Genomic DNA, 18,809 nt, shown 5'->3' with positions numbered 1-18,809 from the left:
CCTTAAGTAGAAGTTGGGAGGCTCAAAGGAGGAAGTCTGAGAGTGTTTGCCTATCTATTAGAAATAAGAAACCTTTCAGGGTTTAATTATCAAAGACTCCACTTACACATTTCAAAATAAAGGGGCTAGAAATGATGCTTAGAGAACAAGAAGGAGGAGAAAGGGGCAGGGGTGGCCTCTGTGTGGGGCTGACTTGCTGTCTGACTCTCCCTCAGCTCCTGAACGCCCACCCGCCTGCCCGCCCAGATGTCCTGCCAGCAGAGCCAGCAATGCACCCCCAAGTGCCCTCCCAAGTGCTGCACCCCAAAATGTCCCCCTAAGTGTCCCCCCAAGTGCCCTCCAGTCTCTTCCTGCTGCAGTGTCAGCTCTGGGGGCTGCTGTGGCTCTGGGGGTGGGGGCTGCTGTAGCTCTGGGGGTGGGGGCTGCTGCAGCTCTGGGGGTGGTGGCTGCTGCCTGAGCCACCACAGGCCCCGCAGGTCTCACCGCCTCAGACACAGAAGCTCTGGCTGCTGCAGCTCAGGGGGCTCCAGCTGCTGCGGAGGGGGCTCTGGAGGGGGCTCCAGCTGCTGCGGAGGGGGCTCTGGAGGGGGCTCCAGCTGCTGCGGAGGGGGCAGTAGTCAGTCCTCTGGAGGCTGCTGCTGAAGTGGACTCTGAGCCAAGAAGAGCTGACTGGGGGGCTACCAATGGCCAGTCCCCTCCTCCTCCCCCTGCTCCTCCTGCTGGGCCTGCCTGCTGCTGAGAGGTCTGGGTGAGGCCTCTGAATTCTGGTGCAGAGGATCTCTGTGCCCTGGTGTCCTGGAGCCCAAACCTCTCCCCCAAGCCCACTTCCCAACTTCTTTCCCTGTATGCTCATATGTGTGTCTGCTTTGGGAACTCCAGAGCACAGACATGTGCCCCTGCACAGCCATGTGTGTGCACCAGCCTGATGTGAAACAATCAATAAAAGGATGATTCTGCATTTGCTCTTGCCTTGCCTGAGTTTTATTCCTACATTATTTTTCTCCTACTCTGTCCTCAATTCCTGCCCCACTAAGGCCTCAGTATCCACAGACCTTGTTCAAAGTTGCCACTTGTGCCACTAACGTCCTTAATAGGAAAGCACATTGTCTTTGGTTCAGAATGTAATTCAGGACCCAATATTGCACTTATTTGCTATGATTCATTGGTCTCCTCCTATCTGTAAACGTCCTCCAGGTTTTCTTTGTCTTTCCTGACCTTAACATTTTTAAAGAGTGGTTTGTTTCTGTAGAATGTCCAATTTGGGTTTGTCTGATGCTTCTTCTTGCCTGGATTTGGTTATGCATGTGGTGCTGGGTGTTGTGTCCTTAGAGCCCAACATTAAGCTTCACATGGTGTCTAGTTGTCCCATTCCTGGGATCCTGAAAATTAGAATCAAGACATTTGAGAAGATTTTGACAAAGGTGGGACACTGAATTTCTAAATTCTGCCAAATCTTTATTTTTGCCAGGATAAGCAGCCATTCCACCCCCATTTGAGGAGATTAACCCTAGGAAACTATAATGACCTTTCCTGAAATATTTGCCTTGAGCGACACAGCTGTTTCTCTTCAGGACCCACCCCACCATCTCTCTTTGCTTCTGGACTTATAAATATACTCAAATCTCAGTATGTCCCAAAAGATGAGGTACACAGAACTGCATGTCTTTTTCTAATTTATACAGACATAAAACCAGGGAATACACGTGAAATGGATATTAAGTGTGTGGTCTAATTTTGGAGAAGACATAATGTTGGATCAGGCCAAATTTATTGAGATAGATCCAGTATGCATGTATTCTAAACTTAATGTTATAACTTGCAGCTTAGACAAGGCTCTAACACTTTGGTTGGTTGGCTGAACCATGGATCAGAGATGACTTACACGAAATGAAGATGAAATGCCAGAACTGCCTTGGTCTACTATAGGAAGAGACGCAAAGGATTAGGGTTATTGAAATCTTTGAGTGGAGTTGTCATTTAAGATCTGCTCATCTGACCTTGAGGGGGTTCAGAGGACTCATTTTTCACCATGACCATGAGAACTATATTTTTGAGGGTACCCCAGAATCCTCAAAGAGCTCTGTGATTGTTTTCCCCTGCAGTCAGAAATTACATTGAGACATGCTGCCACAGAATTGGGAAACCTAATGCAATAAGGATAATTAGATCCCAGGATGGCTGGGGCAAGTGGTAGTACTTAATCACCAAAAGCTAAGTGGGCATGGCTACTACAATGAACAGCAGAGTCGAAGCACTAATCAGAATATCCTGACACAGAAAGAGCTATGGTTCTGGCTAGCTGATCATGGTTCTCTTAGAAGTGAAACAGATGGCAAGTCTACTAAGTTCTTACTTGATACGTATAAGTAGAAGAGTTCTAAGTCAAGTGAACAAAACTCTGAATAATAAAAACAGGTAATTATGACACTCAATCAAGTGTTAGACTTGAGTCAGTTTACAGACTCAGAACTCCTTGAGTGAAGGGGAGTCCAGGTCCCCTTGAGGATGGACACAAGTACACTGCCAAAAAAAAAAGTTATACGGTTAATTCCCCTCCCTCCAACCTTCTCCAAAGGGACCTATAGGTTGTGTGTGTGTGTGTGGTGTGTGTGTGTGTGTGTGTGTGTGTGTGTGTGTGTGTGTGTGTGTGTGTTTTACCAGGGTAACAATGCACTGGGGAAAAGGAAATAATCAGACTTGGCGGAATAACTGGGTCTGAATTGATACTGATTCCAGAAGACGTAGACCATAATTTTGGTCCACTTTTGTCCCAATTTGGTCAGATAGGGGGTTATGGAGGTCAGGTGATCAATGGAGTTTTGGTTCAGGTCCATCTCAGAGTGGGCCCCAGAGATGCTGACTGCACCCTGTCCTTACTTCCCCAGATCTGGAATGCAAAACCTAGAATCCACTCCATTGGCTCCTCTGGTTCTCAGGCCTTCAGATCTGAACTGAATCATACCACCAGATTTCCTGCTTCTCCAACTTGGCATTTCTCAGGCTTCTTAATTTTATGAACCAATTCCTTCCAGATGATAGATAGATAGATGATAGATGATAGCTTTGTGTTTCTCTGAAAAACCTTTACTAAAAAGCAAATAAAGCATGGCAAGGGGCCATGCTCATGGCTGCATTCACTGTTCTTTCCATGTCCCCCGTCATCTTCAAGCAGCTGGCTTGATGAAACAGTGGAATGATGTTTTAAAGATCTAGTTACAATCCCTGTTAGGTGGTAATATCTTGCAGGGTTGGGTCAAGGCTCTTCAGAAGGCTTTATATACCCTATATCAGCATCCAATATATGGTTTTGTTTCTTCTATAGCCAGAACGTATAGATCCAGGAATCAGAAGCCGGAAGGGAATAACACTACTCACTATTACTCCTAGTGATCTACTAGCAAAATGTTTGCTTTGTATCCCTGTGAACTTACACTCTGCTAGCCTAAAGGTCTTAGTTCCAAAGGGAGGAATGCTTCTACCAGGAGACATGATTCCATGGAACGGGAAGTTAAGACTGCCACCAGGCCACTTTGGCATCCTCAACAGGCCACTGAATCAACAGGCAAAGAAGGAAGTTACTGTGCGTGATGGAGTAATTGACCTTGATTACCAAGGGGGAATTGGACTTCTATTTCACAATGTGGGTGAGGAAGAATATGTCTGGAATACAGAAGATCCCTTCAGATATCTCTTAGTAGTACCATATTCTGTGATTAAAATCAATGGAAAACTATAATTCAAATCCAATACTAATTGTCAAGAACATTAAGGAATAAATGTTGGGTCAACCTGCCAGGTAAAAACAACCACAACCAGGACTGTAATTAATATAAGAATCTCTTCCTTGTTTTGTTATGAATATATATGTATTTGTATCTCAAGTATCTTTTGTTTTCCCCCATCCCTATTCCCTTATCATATAACATAAGCTGCATTGTCTGATGAACTTAAGTATATAAGTTACAGGGTATCGAGAATAATAGTAAATTTAAGGACTTCACATCCTCTTCTGGGGAAAGGGTTAGTGTATTTCCAGTTATACTCAGGATTATTCTATCATGTTAACTGGAAGTATGACCTTGTCAGTTTTTATTTGGAGATTAAATATGATTTAAAGGCATATGGGTGTCAAACTGACAAGAGGTGAACTGCGATGGTTAATTTTACGTGTTAATTTGGCTAGGCCAATGGTCGCAAACTGCAGCTCGCGAGTCACATGCAGCTCGCGAGCCGCGGTTTGCCGCTCTGTTGACTAATGAGTTTGCCGACCACTGGGCTAGGCCATGTTACCCAGATTTTAACTTAAACACCAGCTGCTGTGAAAATATATTTTCAGGTATGATTAACATTTAAGTCAGTAGACTTTGAGCAAAGCAAACTTCCTTCAAATGTGGGTGGACCTCATTCAATAAGTTGAAACTTTAAGTGAAGACTGAGGCCCCCTGAAAAAGAAGAAGGAATTACGCCTCCAGACTGCCTTGGGAATGAAGCTGTAACATCAACTCTCCCCTGAGTCTCCAGCCTGCCAGCTTGCTCTGCAGATTTTGAACTTGTCCCCTCCCACAACTGTGTGAGCCAAATCCTTAAAATAAACCTCTGCCTATATTGGCATTCATCTTATTGGCTCTGTTTTCTGAAGAACTCTAACACAATGTGTGAATGTGTGTGTATGTGAGGGGGAGAGAGAGGGAGAGAGAGAGAGAGAGAGAGAGAGAGAGAGAGAGAGAGAGAGAGAGAGAGAGAGAGAGAAAGAGAGAGAGAGAGAGAGATCTGTGTCCTTTGTCCATTATGTTTTTGTATGTTTATTTATTTTTGGATTTGTAAGATAGCTTTATGTATTAGAAATGGCAATTTCTTAATAAACATGTGTTCGTTTTTCTCTAGTTGATTTGTCTTTTTGCTTTATATGTGATACTTTATACTATTTAAAATTTAATTCTTATGTAGTTTAATTTATCAATTCATTTCTCTATATACAATGGGATTTGTATCATTCTTAAAATACTTTCCCCTAGTTAATTATTAATCAATAATCATTTATATTTTCTATTTATTTTAGGGTAATTTTTCATATTTTATATTTAAAAGAAAGAATTGCTGGGAGGAAACAAAACCTAAAATTTGTAAGAGTATTAATTTGTAGCTCATAAAGGAGAGTGGAAACGCACAGAAGAAAATTAATTTGGTCTGAATTACTTCTTATAAGATCTCAGCTGTGCGTCCCCCACCCCAATCTCCTGCGATGAGAAAATGACAATGTAGAGATAGACCCCTAGGATGAATAGTTGACCTTAGAAAGCCTTTGCTAGTCAAAAAATGTTTCTTAAATGGTTTCAAAGTCATTGATAACTAATATCCAAGGCCAAAAGTCAGTCCAACACCCATTTTAGATGAACATGTATGAGATTTCAGTCCAAATACTATGGGTATAGCCACATTGCTGATTCATCACTTAAGTCCAAGCAGATTCATTTGGACCAGATGACCTCTTCACCCCATCATTCTAAGAATCAGAAGCTGGGCTCCTGTGTGAGCCAAGGCATGTGTATCCTGGCCACACCCACATAACTGAACCCATTGGAACAATCTGAGCTAATGCAATGCCTGCTGAGAGAGTGGCAGATCTACCTCTTCAGGGTGATGTGTCCATCATACCTCTCTGTGCCTGTCTCAGAATGTGGTCCCTGATGAGGATGACATAGGTCATAAGGAATAACTATTTGTAAACTGTAAAGCCGATGCCAATGTAGTGAAAGGATTTTAAAAAATCTATTAACTACTCATATGTGCATAGCCTTGCAGTAGTTGGTGATGGGGAATAGGAATAGGGCACAAGCCCTAACCGGTTTGGCTCAGTGGATAGAGCGTCGGCCTGTGGACTGAAGGGTCCCGGGTTCGATTCCAGTCAAGGGCATGTACCTTGGTTGCGGGCACATCCCCAGTGGGGTGTGTGCAGGGGGCAGCTGAATCGGTGTCTCTCTCATCGATGTTTCTACCTCTCTATCCCTCTCCCTTCCTCTCTGTAAAAAACCAATAAAATATATTTAAAAAAAAAGAATAGGGCACAAGTTGTGTTCTTAAAGTGTTTATTAATATCTCATTTGTAAAATATTTTACATAAAGTATAATGGAGCAAATGGGACTTGAATTGTCTCAGAAAGGAAATATCATGCAATAAAGCATGGGAGTAGGGTAGGGAGAGACATGTTTGCAGTACAGCTAATACATCAGTTCCTCTTGGGAAGAAAAACAGAAATTGTTCAGGGTCATACTGCCCAGAGCTTTGAATGTCGCTCAAAAATGCTGGCCTTGACCCTGAATGCACTGTGAAGTCTTGGGTGGGGATTCATTAAAGGTCAGGACTAATGATTTCTGGAGTGGGGGATGGTGGAGAGAGAACACTTTTGGATCCCAATGAAGATGAGAATCAAAGGGAAAATACACAGATGGAAGGCAGTGGAACTTAAGGGAAGGCCATGCACCTTGAGAGATCTGATGCAGCCAATAGTAAAAAGGTGGATTCAATATCTGTGTATGTATCTGTATTTGTATATCTCTATATCTGTCTATGTTTATATGCATTTATATACATTCATAATCTTTCAAATGTAATCAGTCTAAAAAACCACACATGCACATGCAAATTTACATTCACAAGATATTGGTCCTTCTTGCCCATTATGACTTAGATAGAGATATTATTGAGTCAATCCATATCTTATTCCAGACTCTGTAAAATTATTCTGGATGCTTCCAGAGGGAGACTTTCTTCCCATAATTACCCTTAGGTGTGATTAGCCTCCCTCTAAGTAATTGGGTTAGTTTTTGGTTTTGTTTTCATGTTGCCCTCCAAACATGGAAGAAGTACCTGCTCCATATTACATTAACATTAGTCTTTATCTCGATCTCCTACAAATGTTCAAATAAAAAAAAAGCCTTCAGGATCCCCGTGTCCATGTAGGTACAAAGCAGTAACCCTAGAGATTCCTGCGGATTCCCACCTATCCCATATTCTGAAAGGTCTTCCTGCCGCCTCCACTCAGGGTGGGGAGATCATTTCCACAGGGTCCTCCCCACATGTGCTCCAGGCTTGACCCTCTAACTGTCTCTTCTCCTTTCTGTTTCTCATCCACACACAGGCTCACACTCTTCTTCTGTGTGAGAGCCTTGGGAAACAGTGTCTTCTACTGAACAAGGCAATGCCGGTTCTCTCTCTAGCGCCTCTACAGGGATGCTGTTATATGAAAATACATAAAGGATCTCAGTTGAAAAAAATGGCTGTTTATAGATCAGATGCACCCCTCCTGGAAAATAGCTGTGAAGTAAGAAGACTTGTCCCCATTTTAGGATAGATGGATAATTCACTTATGAAGGTCTACTGTGTTACAGGACCTTTTCTAGACATTTTCCTTCCATGATTCTGCTGACCCTCATGGCACTGTTGAGAGTGATTTTTAAAGTTGAAGAAACTGAGAATGAGAAAAGTGAGGTGCTTTTCACCAGATCACACAGCTTATAAGTAGCAGGACCTGGATTCTGTCCTAGCCTTTTAACTGTGATGGTACACACACACACACACACACACACACACACACACACACACAGGATCTGCCACCAGGTTGGCTGGGACACAAGCCGGGCATTTAGAAGTTTCTGTGAGTCTTAGTTCAAAGCCATCCAGGCAATAGGACAGGAGGGCTTGGGAGGCCAAAGTCCAAGAAGGAGGTATGACAGCGAGGCAGCTGTAAGGAGAAGGAAGCATTGATGGTGAGGATGTCCTGAGTTTCATGGAGGGAGGCGGAGGAGCTGCCAGGGATCACCTGTCACAGGACCATGTGGGTGGCAGGAGGCAGTCCTATCATGCTCAGGCCCTGTCTCACTTGCCCAAGACCAGGATAAAAGGGCCTCTGGACCAGAGAACCTTCATTCACTTCCACCCGAGGTGGTGATAGACCCTGTGCTGCTTGTGTGCTCGGTAAGTGTCCACTGGGAATGGACCAGGGCCTTCCACAGAGGGTCGCTCAGATCAGAGCAGGAGGGCAAAGTAGGGCCTGGGGGTTGGGGTTTATATTATTAGAGAGAGACCAGGCACCGAAGGATGGAGCCAGGAGCAGACAGGAAGACTGAAAGAGCAACAGGTTCTAGCAAAGGCTCCAGGTGCTCTGAGGGGCCAACTGGCCTGCAGCTGTGTGGGAATGCCAGGAGGAGGGACGGAGACCTCTGGCTGCTCTGAGGTCCCTGAGAGGTTTCAGAAAAAAGTTTACCTTTAAGATACCACTGTAACCTCTGCAAGGTATGATTTGGGGATGGTGATTCTCAAAACAAGGAGCAGATCAGAGGCATTCTGGGGGAATGTTACACATGTGGGTAACAGAGGCATTCTTGGGAATGCATGTTAAAACTCCAGAGTTGAAAGAAACACGGAAGTTGAATAATCTCCAGGCTAAGCTATTAGTTAAGAGGTGGTATTTCTGAGAAGAACTGAGCTGCAGGCTGTGAGTCCAGGGACCTATCAGCTTCCTGTTGAATAAAATGAGCCAGCCAGGAAAGTGTCTACAATATGAAATGATTTTTACAGTGTTATGTTTACAGGATATTTTTCCTCGTGAAGGAAATATTTCAGTTCTAACTTAGTCTTTGTTCACAATTTCAGTATTTGGATGGCATAAGTGAAAAAATTGCTTTTCACTTTTTTAACATCATTTGGTCTCAATTTTCCAACTGATAAAACAGATGATGATCCCTTCCTACCCTAAAAGGGTGAGCTGAGGTGCGAAATGATAAAAAGAGGAAGGGATTTGTTTTCCCAGACTGATCGGAAGCAGGGTATTTAAATGTAATTGGTAGAACTGATGTTGAAAGGACAGGAAGGGGCAGGGGTGGTTTCTGTGTGGGGCTGACTTGCTGTCTGACTCTTCCTCAGCTCCTGAACGCCCGCCCGCCTGCCCGCCCAGATGTCCTGCCAGCAGAGCCAGCAGTGTGCCCCCAAATGCCCTCCCAAGTGCTGCACCCCAAAATGTCCCCCTAAGTGTCCCCCCAAGTGCCCTCCAGTCTCTTCCTGCTGCAGTGTCAGCTCTGGGGGCTGCTGTGGCTCTGGGGGTGGTGGCTGCTGTAGCTCTGGGGGTGGTGGCTGCTGCCTGAGCCACCACAGGTCCCACAGGTCTCGTCTCTTCAGACACAGAAGCTCTGGCTGCTGCAGCTCAGGGGGCTCCAGCTGCTGCGGAGGGGGCTCTGGAGGGGGCTCCAGCTGCTGCGGAGGGGGCTCTGGAGGGGGCTCCAGCTGCTGCGGAGGGGGCTCTGGAGGGGGCTCCAGCTGCTGCGGAGGGGGCTCTGGAGGGGGCTCCAGCTGCTGCGGAGGGGGCTCCAGCTATGGAGGGGGCTCCAGCTATGGAGGGGGCTATAGCTATGGAGGGGGCTCCAGCTATGGAGGGGGCTGTGGTCAGTCCTCTGGAGGCTGCTGCTGAAGCGGACCCTGAGCCAAGAAGCGCTAACCTCAGAATCTGAGAGACGGTGAACTTTCGAAAATAATATTCTCCTTGAGCTCCGGAAACTCCAGTCCTCTCCTGAATCCCCATCCATGGCCGCGGACCCCATGTCTGTGGCTGCCCTCACACCCCCATGCCAAAGCCCCTCAGCCACGTCATGTCCTGTCTTCTTACGGGTGCTGCCTGGCTGGTGTAAAACAATAAAACAAGGAGTCTGCTCAGCAATTTGTTTCCGAGGGTGCTTTTCTTCTGGGGTGGCCGTTGTTCTCCTCTACCCCGTCCTCTGCAGGCGGTGGCCTGGGACCCTCAGAGGCAGAGGGTCATTCCGTCCTAAGTTAGGGTGAGTGGGGTGAGCGTATGAGAGACAACAATTCCTAACTCTGTTTTGTCCTGTGTCATCTGGGCCAGCATTTTTGTACAAGCCTCAAAATTTTTTAATAAATATGAATTCTTGGGCTTCTGACCACCTCAGGGCCCTAACCCTACCCTCCATGTTCCTCTCCCTCTGTGTACACATCCTCTAACTGCTGACATACCCCCACCAACACACACACACACACACACACACACACACACACACACACACACACGAGAGGGAAAAAATGAGTAAATTAAATTTAAAAAAAGGAAAATATTTGAAAATACATATTTCTCATCAGCCACCTCAATTGGTTTAGTTCCAGGCGTCCTGGCACCATGGTGTGTAAAAATTACTCTTGTACTAAGTTTCCTGAAAATCTTGCCTATTTCTTCCTTTTCCAGCTCCAATACTTCTCCACACTTTTTCTCCAAACACACTCCCGATGTCACATTTATGCTCTCTACCGAGTAATGTGTGTGCTTCTTAAATACTACATTTAAGACCTGACAGAAAGTGTTCTTAACTTAATTTCTAAGGTGCACCATTTGTACTGACTGGAACTCCATGTCCCTGCTGCACTGAACAACTCACCCTTAGCTAGGTGTAACTGAGACTTGTCTGTGGGGAAGCACAGGACTTGGTTGGAAAAGTCAAGGCAGCAGCTGCCGCCTTCGGCAAGGTCCCCCTAGATGCCCTCAACCTTTCGGAGAATCCTCCTTACAGACTTTCCAACCAAGTCCCGTGCTTCCCCACACTTGTCCATCCTGATTCCTTTGTATGTGGGAAATAGTAGAAGTTACTATCGTAGTTCAGTATCAAGTCTCAATAAAGAATATCTTCCACTATCCTATAGAATAAAAGGCTAATATGCAAATTGACTGAACAGTGGAAACCAGTCACTATGATGCACACTGACCACCTGGAGACAGATGCTCAATGCAGGAGCTGCCCCCTGGTGATCAGTGCGCTCCCACAGGGGGAGCGCCGCTCAGCCAGAAGCCAGGCTCACGGCTGGTGAGCGCAGCAGCAGTGGTGGCAGCACTAAGCCGTCAGTTGGACATCCCCTGAGGGCTTCCGGACTTCAAGAGGAGAGAGGGCACAGGCTGGGCTGAGGGATTCCTCCTCCCTCCCCCCAAGTGCATGAATCTCGTGCACCGGGCCTCTAGTTATTTGATAAGTGCTGTTACTGCTACGACTGTTATTATTAGCCCCATTACTTGCTCTTTCCTTTATCTGGAGTTCACTTCAATTTCCTCTCCGCCTTCTGGACAGTTTGCAATTCTATCCCTCCTTGAAGGCCCACCTTCAATCTTATCTTTGGTGAAGCCTTATCTAGCCATCCAAGTGTTTCCTCAGGGAGGTGGATGTTAAATAATCTGTCTGTAACCCTCACATTGAGCAAGCTTGGCTTGTAGGATATAATAAAAATGTGACATTATTGTTATATGCTACTGTTCTTAAAATTTTACTCAATAGGATGGTCTTCTGATTACTAAATGAACACTTGGGGAGACCTAGTGGTTTTATGGTCCTTTTCAAGTAATAGAAAGAAATTTTGTCGTTTTAGATCACTAACCTGATCTCAGTTTGGAAATTAGAATATTCAGTCTGAGAAACAATCACAATGTCACACTTGTTTAATGGCATATTTGTCAGTCCTGTGGGTTTCCTGCCTGATATTTCTCTCTCTTCCAGTTTTCTAAATGTATTCTCTAGCCCCAGCATGAGGATTAGGGGGAAGGGACACAGTCTCACAGGTGGGTGCGATTTTCTACTGAAAATGGATGAAAGTAGACAGCAGAATCAAGTTTCTGACGACTCCTCTCATGGGCATTTCAGTGTCTTCCCTTTATCTATGACATGGGTGCTGCCCCGCCCATGGCAGATCACTCCAAGGTCAGAGCTGGTTCTACAATCTTCTCTTAGACAAGGGACGAAATGGCTCCAGATCAGTTATCCTCTCTAATGTGATTCATGCCTGGTCACAGGAAGCATTCATACCTCATTTGACCCACGTTTACAGCGAACTGGAAACCTTTGCTTGGTGACAAAGCTGGTCTAATTTCCATCCCATTCCCTGAGGCAAGAGTTGGGTCCTACTTCTCCACATTTCCCAAATCAGAGAGACAGAGGCAAAATAAATTGGAAAAGACATGATCACAGTTATTTCTTTAACTTTCCTGTGTGAGACAGATTGCCTTACTTTAGATTTGCCTTGTATTTCTGCTCTAGATCTCCGTCATGTTCACTCCCTATCCATCCCCGTCAACAGAAGACCTAGAAAGCCAATCATCCTAAATAATAAAAGGGTAATATGCAAATTGACCCTAACGGTGGAACGATCCGAACGACTGCTGGACCGGTCACTATGAGGTGCACTGACCACCTCTTAGTCCCTTTCCCCGGTCGGCAGGCTCCGATCGCCTAATGGTGAACAGGGAACTGGGGGTGGGTGGTGGGTGGTGGGGGACACGGGAGGCACCAGGCCAAGGCCCCTGCCACCACACAGAGGGCGACCAGCGATGGAGGCGGGGCTGGCGTGCGGGAGGGAACAGCTGACCTCTTGGTCCCTTCCCCTGGCCATCAGGCACCGATCACAAGATGGCGAATGGGGAACCAGGGGTGGGTGGCGGGGCCGGCTGTGGACAGCCGGGGAAGATGGTCCTGATTGCCGGCCAGGCCTAGGGACCATACCTGTGCATGAATTTCGTGTGCCGGGCCTCTAGTTTGCTTAATAAAAATGTTCTTATTGACTTGAACTCCAGCTATTGACTTCACACAGACAAAGCAAGCAAACGAATCCTTTGAGGTTTCAAATGTGCTGCCAATGTATCACCCAGATCTAAATCAGGCTGATTGATGATTTGGGTAGCAGATCCATGGAGTCATGGACCATATGATCCCTCAGGCCAGTTATCTTAAGAATCAGTGCTCTGTTGCTGAGTAAGACTTACTTACGTATGTGAGCCAAGGAATTGATATCCTGACCACTCCCTTATAACTAAACCTTTTGTAACAGCCTGAGCAGAAAGACAGGAGTCATGCTCAGGCAACATAGGGCCAGACCTCTGCAGGGTTATGTATCCTAGTCATGTATGTCTGCATAACCCAGGTCTTATGTTGATGGCCTAAGTCATATGGAAAACTATTTGTAAACTCTAAAGTTCTAGGTAATGCTGGTTTCATGCGTGACAAAATATAATCTGTTGGCTGCCACAGCATGCATCCAGCAGGTGATTAACAAAAATAATGGTGATTGCTATGATGATGATAGCTTTTGGTGTGCACAAAATGTGAGCAGTAACGTCCTGCGAGCTTTATGTGTGTTATTGTATTAATACACCTAACAAATTCATGACGTAGAGGTTATTGAACTCACTATCTCACAAATGAGGAAACTGAGGCAAAGAGGTTAAACAATGTTCCCCAAATTATATACATAATAAGTTTCAGAGTTAGAATTTATGCCAGGCGGGTCCGGCTCCAGAGCCACAAACCTAGCTTCTAAGAAATGTTTCCAAGTTTGAGTTGATTTTAAGAGGTAAATGTACTTTGGAATCTGAGCTCCACACAACACACACCAAATGCATACACCACACTTAGAAACAAACACACACATCCCAGACAATAAAAAGTGAATGAAATCCATCACCCCCAAACCAGCATTATAAGAAATATTAAAGGGACTTCTTCAGGAAAAGAAAAGAAAAGAAAAAAAGAACATAAATATGAATACTTAAATGGCAATGACTACATACCTATCAAATGTATTAAGTACTCCAGTCAAAAGATGTAAAAATGAAATCATACTATTTGTGGCAACATGGATGGACCTAGAGGGTATTATGAAATAAATCATACAGAAAAAGGCAAAAATCATATGATTTCACTTATATGTGGAATCTAAAGAACAATATGAACAAACAAAACAGAAACAGTCTCATAGTTACAGAGAACAAGCTGATGGTTGATAGAGGGGAGGGTGTTTGGGGGACTGGATGAAAAATGTGAAGGGAGTAAGAAGAATAATTGGTAGTTTCAAAATAGGCACAGGGATATAAAGTACAGCGTAGGGAATATAGTCAATCATATTTTAATAACTATGTATGGTGCTGGGTGGATACTAGATTTATCTAACCACTATGCTGCACACCTGAGACCAATATAATGTAACTAAAGGCCCGATGCTTGAAATTCGTGCAAGAGTAGGCCTTCCTTCCCCTGGCTGCTGGCACCCGGGACCCGGGCTTCCCTCGCAGCCCCGGCTTCATCCGGAAGATCATCCGGAAGGATGTCTGGTCTAATTAGCATATTACGCTTTTATTATTATAGATATTAAATATCAACTGTACTTGAAAAAAATAGTGATTGACAAATCCAAGTTTATATTAAGGAAACTGAAATAAGCATGCATTTAAAAAAAAAGAACTAAATACATACCTAATTACTCAGAACACAGATACACTGAAACATAACAGTAAACTGACTAGACCATGTGAAAAAGTTTGGAAGCATCTATATTTCTTTGTTTAACATGGAGGGCTGGAGCTAATGAATTAACATTGCAGGAGGAAGGGGAAGGTTTGGGGAACCAAGCTCCGAGAAAGAGAACTGAGAGGCAGGAACTGCTAAGAATAATAAGGCGGCAGATGATGGTAGGAATCCTCCTTCACCCCATTTCTAAACAGCCCTATTCCGAGTCCAGCAGCAGCTGTCCTGAGCCCCATGGAGAGAGACAGGGAAGTAGCTGACAGTCATCGCCTGTCACAGGACCATGTGGGTGGCAGGGGGCAGTCCTCTCATGCCCAGGCCCTGTCTCACTCACTGGGGCAGAGCTCAAGCCCAGCATAAAAGGGCCGTGGGGATGGAGCATCTCCATCCACTCCCTCCTGAGGTAGTGACAGACCCCGTGCTGCTTGTGCAACTGGTAAGTGTCCACTGGGAATGGAACAGGGTCTCCCACAGGGGGGCGCTCACCAGAGCATGTGGACAGGTGGGCAGGGTCTTGGGAGTGGAGGAGGATGTGGAGAGCAGGGAAGGGAACAAAAGTGTAGAAATTCTGATGAGAAAAGTGAGCTGTGAGGCAAGAAAGATTGGAAGCACCGGGATGATTCTGTGTGTCTGTGCTATAGTTAAATTAGTTTTGCATGTTTTTTGGGTTTCTCAGTTTTAAGCAAGTTAAAACAATCTTCCTTAGAAGGAAGAGTTTACCTGGGAGAAATGAACTCTCTCCCTTCCCAGAGTCTGTACTGGGGTCACAGCGATTCTCAAAGAGTGGGAGCAGAGGAAGGCTATTTGGGGCTTCATAAACACAGAGATCCAGTGTCCTTCGGTTGGTGAGGAGTGCTGACTAGGCATCTGAACCAGAAGCCCCAAAGTTGAATAGTGACTAGCAAGTTGAAATTCATGGTGCTACCGTGAAAGATAGAGGAGTCGGTGTATTATAGACTGTGTATAGCTCGGCCTCGGTTCACTGGGCCAGCAAACCTCGGTTCACATCCCAGCTCATATCACTTCTCCATTTAAAATAATAGCTTAGAATTGCAAAGAGTAATCATACAAGCTGTTTAATGGCAATATATGTCTACATATATACACATGTATAATTATATGAGATAATCATAATTTTAATATAATATATGGCATAATAATATGTATTGTGAAAAGCTACTAGTATATGGGAAGTTCTTGCAAAAGGAAGTTTTTTTAAAATATGTTTTTATTGATTTTTTTTTTTTAGAGAGAGTAAGGGAGAGGGAGAGATAGAAGAAACATCAATGATGAGAATCATTGATTGGCTGCCTCCTGCACGCCCCCTACTGGGGGTGAAACCTATATCCAGGGCATGTGCCATGACCTCCTGGTTCATGGGTCGGGGCTCAACTACTGAACCACACCGGCCAGGTGAAAATTCTTATTTCTTCCTTAACAAAGAGCTCTGCAGCTCTAAACTGAGTCCTAGATTGGACATTTCCAAACTTCTGAGTGGTGCAGAGTGGACTTGAGTCAGACTGTAAATGCCAATTTCGCCTTCACTTAGCACGAGCTTTGGGCAAGCTTGTTAAACATCTGTCCTCTATGTCTTGCTTTGTTAAAAGAAGTTCATCTATATCTATTTCAGTAAAAACTCTTTAGGCTCAAATGATAAGCTACTTTAGAGATAATTTTTTATGACTTATCTTGAACAGGCTTCAGAAATGAAGAGTAAAAAAATGATGGTAAAAGGACAGTAGGGAAGGTCTTTGGTGTGGGACTGACTTGCGCTCTGACTCTCCCTCAGCTCCTGAACGCCCGCCTACCTGCCCGCCCAGATGTCCTGCCAGCAGAGCCAGCAATGTGCCCCCAAGTGCCCTCCCAAGTGCTGCACCCCAAAATGCCCACCCAAGTGTCCCCCCAAGTGCCCTCCAGTCTCTTCCTGCTGCAGTGTCAGCTCTGGGGGCTGCTGTGGCTCTGGGGGTGGTGGCTGCTGTAGCTCTGGGGGTGGTGGCTGCTGCCTGAGCCACCACAGGTCCCACAGGTCTCGTCTCTTCAGACACAGAAGCTCTGGCTGCTGCAGCTCAGGGGGCTCCAGCTGCTGCGGAGGGGGCTCTGGAGGGGGCTCCAGCTGCTGCGGAGGGGGCTCCAGCCATGGAGGGGGCTCCAGCTGCTGCGGAGGGGGCTCTGGAGGGGGCTCCAGCTGCTGCGGAGGGGGCTCCAGCTATGGAGGGGGCTCCAGCTATGGAGGGGGCTATAGCTATGGAGGGGGCTGTGGTCAGTCCTCTGGAGGCTGCTGCTGAAGTGGACCCTGAGCCAAGAAGAGCAGAATCAGAGGCACTAAAGGGGCAAGATCATCTTCCTTGGGCCTGCCTGTGTTGCTGAGACATGTTAGTGAAGATTTCAAATTCTGTTCTGGAAGATTCTTCTGACTTGGAATCCAGAAATCTGTGTCCTCTCCTAACATCTCATCTCCCGACCTCTGATCCCACCTTTGCAGCTTGCCCTGGGAACCCCAGATTATTTCTTTGGCTGGCCCCTTCTTGAAGGGAAACAATAAAACAGTCTGCTCCCCAACTTGTTCTCCACTGTTGTCTCTTATTATACACTTTCTGGGAAAGGTGAGCATGTCTGGTCTCGGTTCTGTCTCTCCTTGCCACCTGGGCCCTGAACCAGCATTGCTTGCTTTCAAGACTCCGAGAGACCCCACGAACACAATTCCTTCCACTTCTGTTGGTCATTCGAGCTGAAACCAGTCCCTCTGTCCTGGGATTCAGAAGCCAGAATCCTCTCAGAAGTCTATTCCTCTTACATCAAATTTATTGTCTGTCTTGGGATCCCCAAACTACAGACTGTAACTCATTCCCTAGCTGACCTCCTTGCATTCTGCTTGCTCAAACAAAACAATAAAACAAAGAATCTACTCACCACCCTGTTGTAGACTCTTTCTTGCCTGCTTGTGTCCCAATATTCTTTTCACTACTATCCATTCATATGCTGCCTAGAGACCCTGGACATCAAATACGTGCTAGTTACATGGTGGGCATGGATGGAGGGGAGAGAAAAATGGCTCTGGCTCCTCCTCTGACACTATTTCTCAGAAGAATCCTATGTACCTGCCTGAGTGCAACCTACTGGTGTCTCCCATGAACACAGTGCCTTAGACTCTGGGCTTTCCATTGCCTTGGGCATGACAGGAAGACAGATGTGTATCCTATGCTCTATTGGTCTCCTTTTTCTCTTCGTGACATTCTTCCTACTCATCCCCAGATTGCTTACTCCTTCGGTAAAAAAGAAAAAAAGTTTAGAAATTATACATGAACTTTCTAAAAACAGACCATGAGTATTAGTTAATTCTAACTAGAAATATGCATATTGCATGTGGCAAATATCATAAAAAATTAAAATCCATAAGAAAAGAACCAGGAACTTTAAAAATATCACTAACTTCTCCCTTTTCTTGAGGCCCAAGTCCAAATTTTCAAGTCAAATATTTCATCTCTATATTTTGTAAAGAAGTCTTGCTTTATCATCAAAGATTTTTAAAATAGCAAATTTCATAAGATCTAATCATTATTAATTTTCTTTGAGTTATTATACCTTGACAATCTTAATAAGAACTGGATAGTGGCTAATAAGTCATATATATGTTTTAGTCTATGAAAAAAACACAGGTGGACCAGTCAGAGTATTGGAACCCATGAGGAGAATAGGGTAGTTCACACTTCACCACTGCTGTGATCAGTATGACCTCTAGATGTCACTATGTCTCTAATTAATCACTCAAGATTCAAAGTCCTGTGAGGGATCATCCAAAGAGCTATTCCAAGAAGTTAGAAGAGGAATATATCTCCTTTGGTTTCAGGAATAAGAGGAAACTCAAACACTACACACACTGGGTGATTCCCTCCAAGTCACCTCATACACTAACAAGTATGGAGTTGATTGTTGGCCAAAGTAACAGATATCTACCATCCCATCTACATATAAATTCTCAGACAAAAGCATCTTATATCTCCAAGAACTGTAATGCTGCAATTGAGACCAGGTATACTCAAAGGTCAGAGGTTCTTTCTCTCCCCTTAGACCAGTTGCCTCCTAAGGATGGGTGATATGATATTGCAGACCAGAGTTCCATGGAAGTTAAGATTGTGTTTCCCTACACGGTCATGGAGATTTTCTTATATATTTTCTTCCAAGAGTTTTATAGTTTTAACTTGTCAGTTAGGTTCTTGATGCATTTGAATTTTCTAATGTCATATTTTTTAAATATTGTAGATCATTCTTTTACTTGTGGATCTTCAGTTGCCCTAATACTGTTTGTTGAAACAACTATTGTTTTCTCCTTGAAATGTCTTGACACCTTGCCAAAGTCAAATGACCATACATGGATGGGTTTACTTCTGGACTCTCTATTATCTTCCATTGATCTTTATGTGCATCTTTGACCTAGGTTTTCTTTTTCTTTTTCTTTTTTCAGCATTTGGAAA

The 18,809-nt window shown here is 44.8% G+C and overlaps 3 protein-coding genes across 3 annotated transcripts; all 3 read left to right on the top strand.

Moving 5' to 3' along the window:
• Positions 1 to 246: 246 nt before the first annotated feature.
• LOC307093528 (uncharacterized protein) lies at positions 247 to 642 on the top strand (the record flags this gene model as incomplete). The annotated part of the gene is made up of 1 exon (XM_079761696.1): positions 247 to 642. One exon carries the CDS (start codon positions 247 to 249, stop codon positions 640 to 642), a length of 396 nt encoding a protein of 131 aa, XP_079617822.1.
• An 8,312-nt stretch (positions 643 to 8,954) lies between these two features.
• On the top strand, positions 8,955 to 9,464 carry LOC307093745 (uncharacterized protein; the record flags this gene model as incomplete). The annotated part of the gene is made up of 1 exon (XM_079762036.1): positions 8,955 to 9,464. The coding sequence occupies one exon, from the start codon at positions 8,955 to 8,957 to the stop codon at positions 9,462 to 9,464; it is 510 nt and encodes a 169-aa protein (XP_079618162.1).
• Positions 9,465 to 16,157: 6,693 nt separating this feature from the next.
• On the top strand, positions 16,158 to 16,622 carry LOC307093744 (uncharacterized protein; the record flags this gene model as incomplete). Its single annotated transcript, XM_079762035.1, has 1 exon — positions 16,158 to 16,622. The coding sequence occupies one exon, from the start codon at positions 16,158 to 16,160 to the stop codon at positions 16,620 to 16,622; it is 465 nt and encodes a 154-aa protein (XP_079618161.1).
• Positions 16,623 to 18,809: the final 2,187 nt, after the last annotated feature.

The sequence above is a fragment of the Cnephaeus nilssonii genome, assembly GCF_951640355.1.
Source record: "Cnephaeus nilssonii genome assembly, chromosome: 21".
Taxonomy (NCBI): domain Eukaryota; kingdom Metazoa; phylum Chordata; class Mammalia; order Chiroptera; family Vespertilionidae; genus Cnephaeus; species Cnephaeus nilssonii.
Note: the sequence above shows the minus strand (reverse complement) of the source record. Positions and strands in the feature narration are given on the sequence as shown.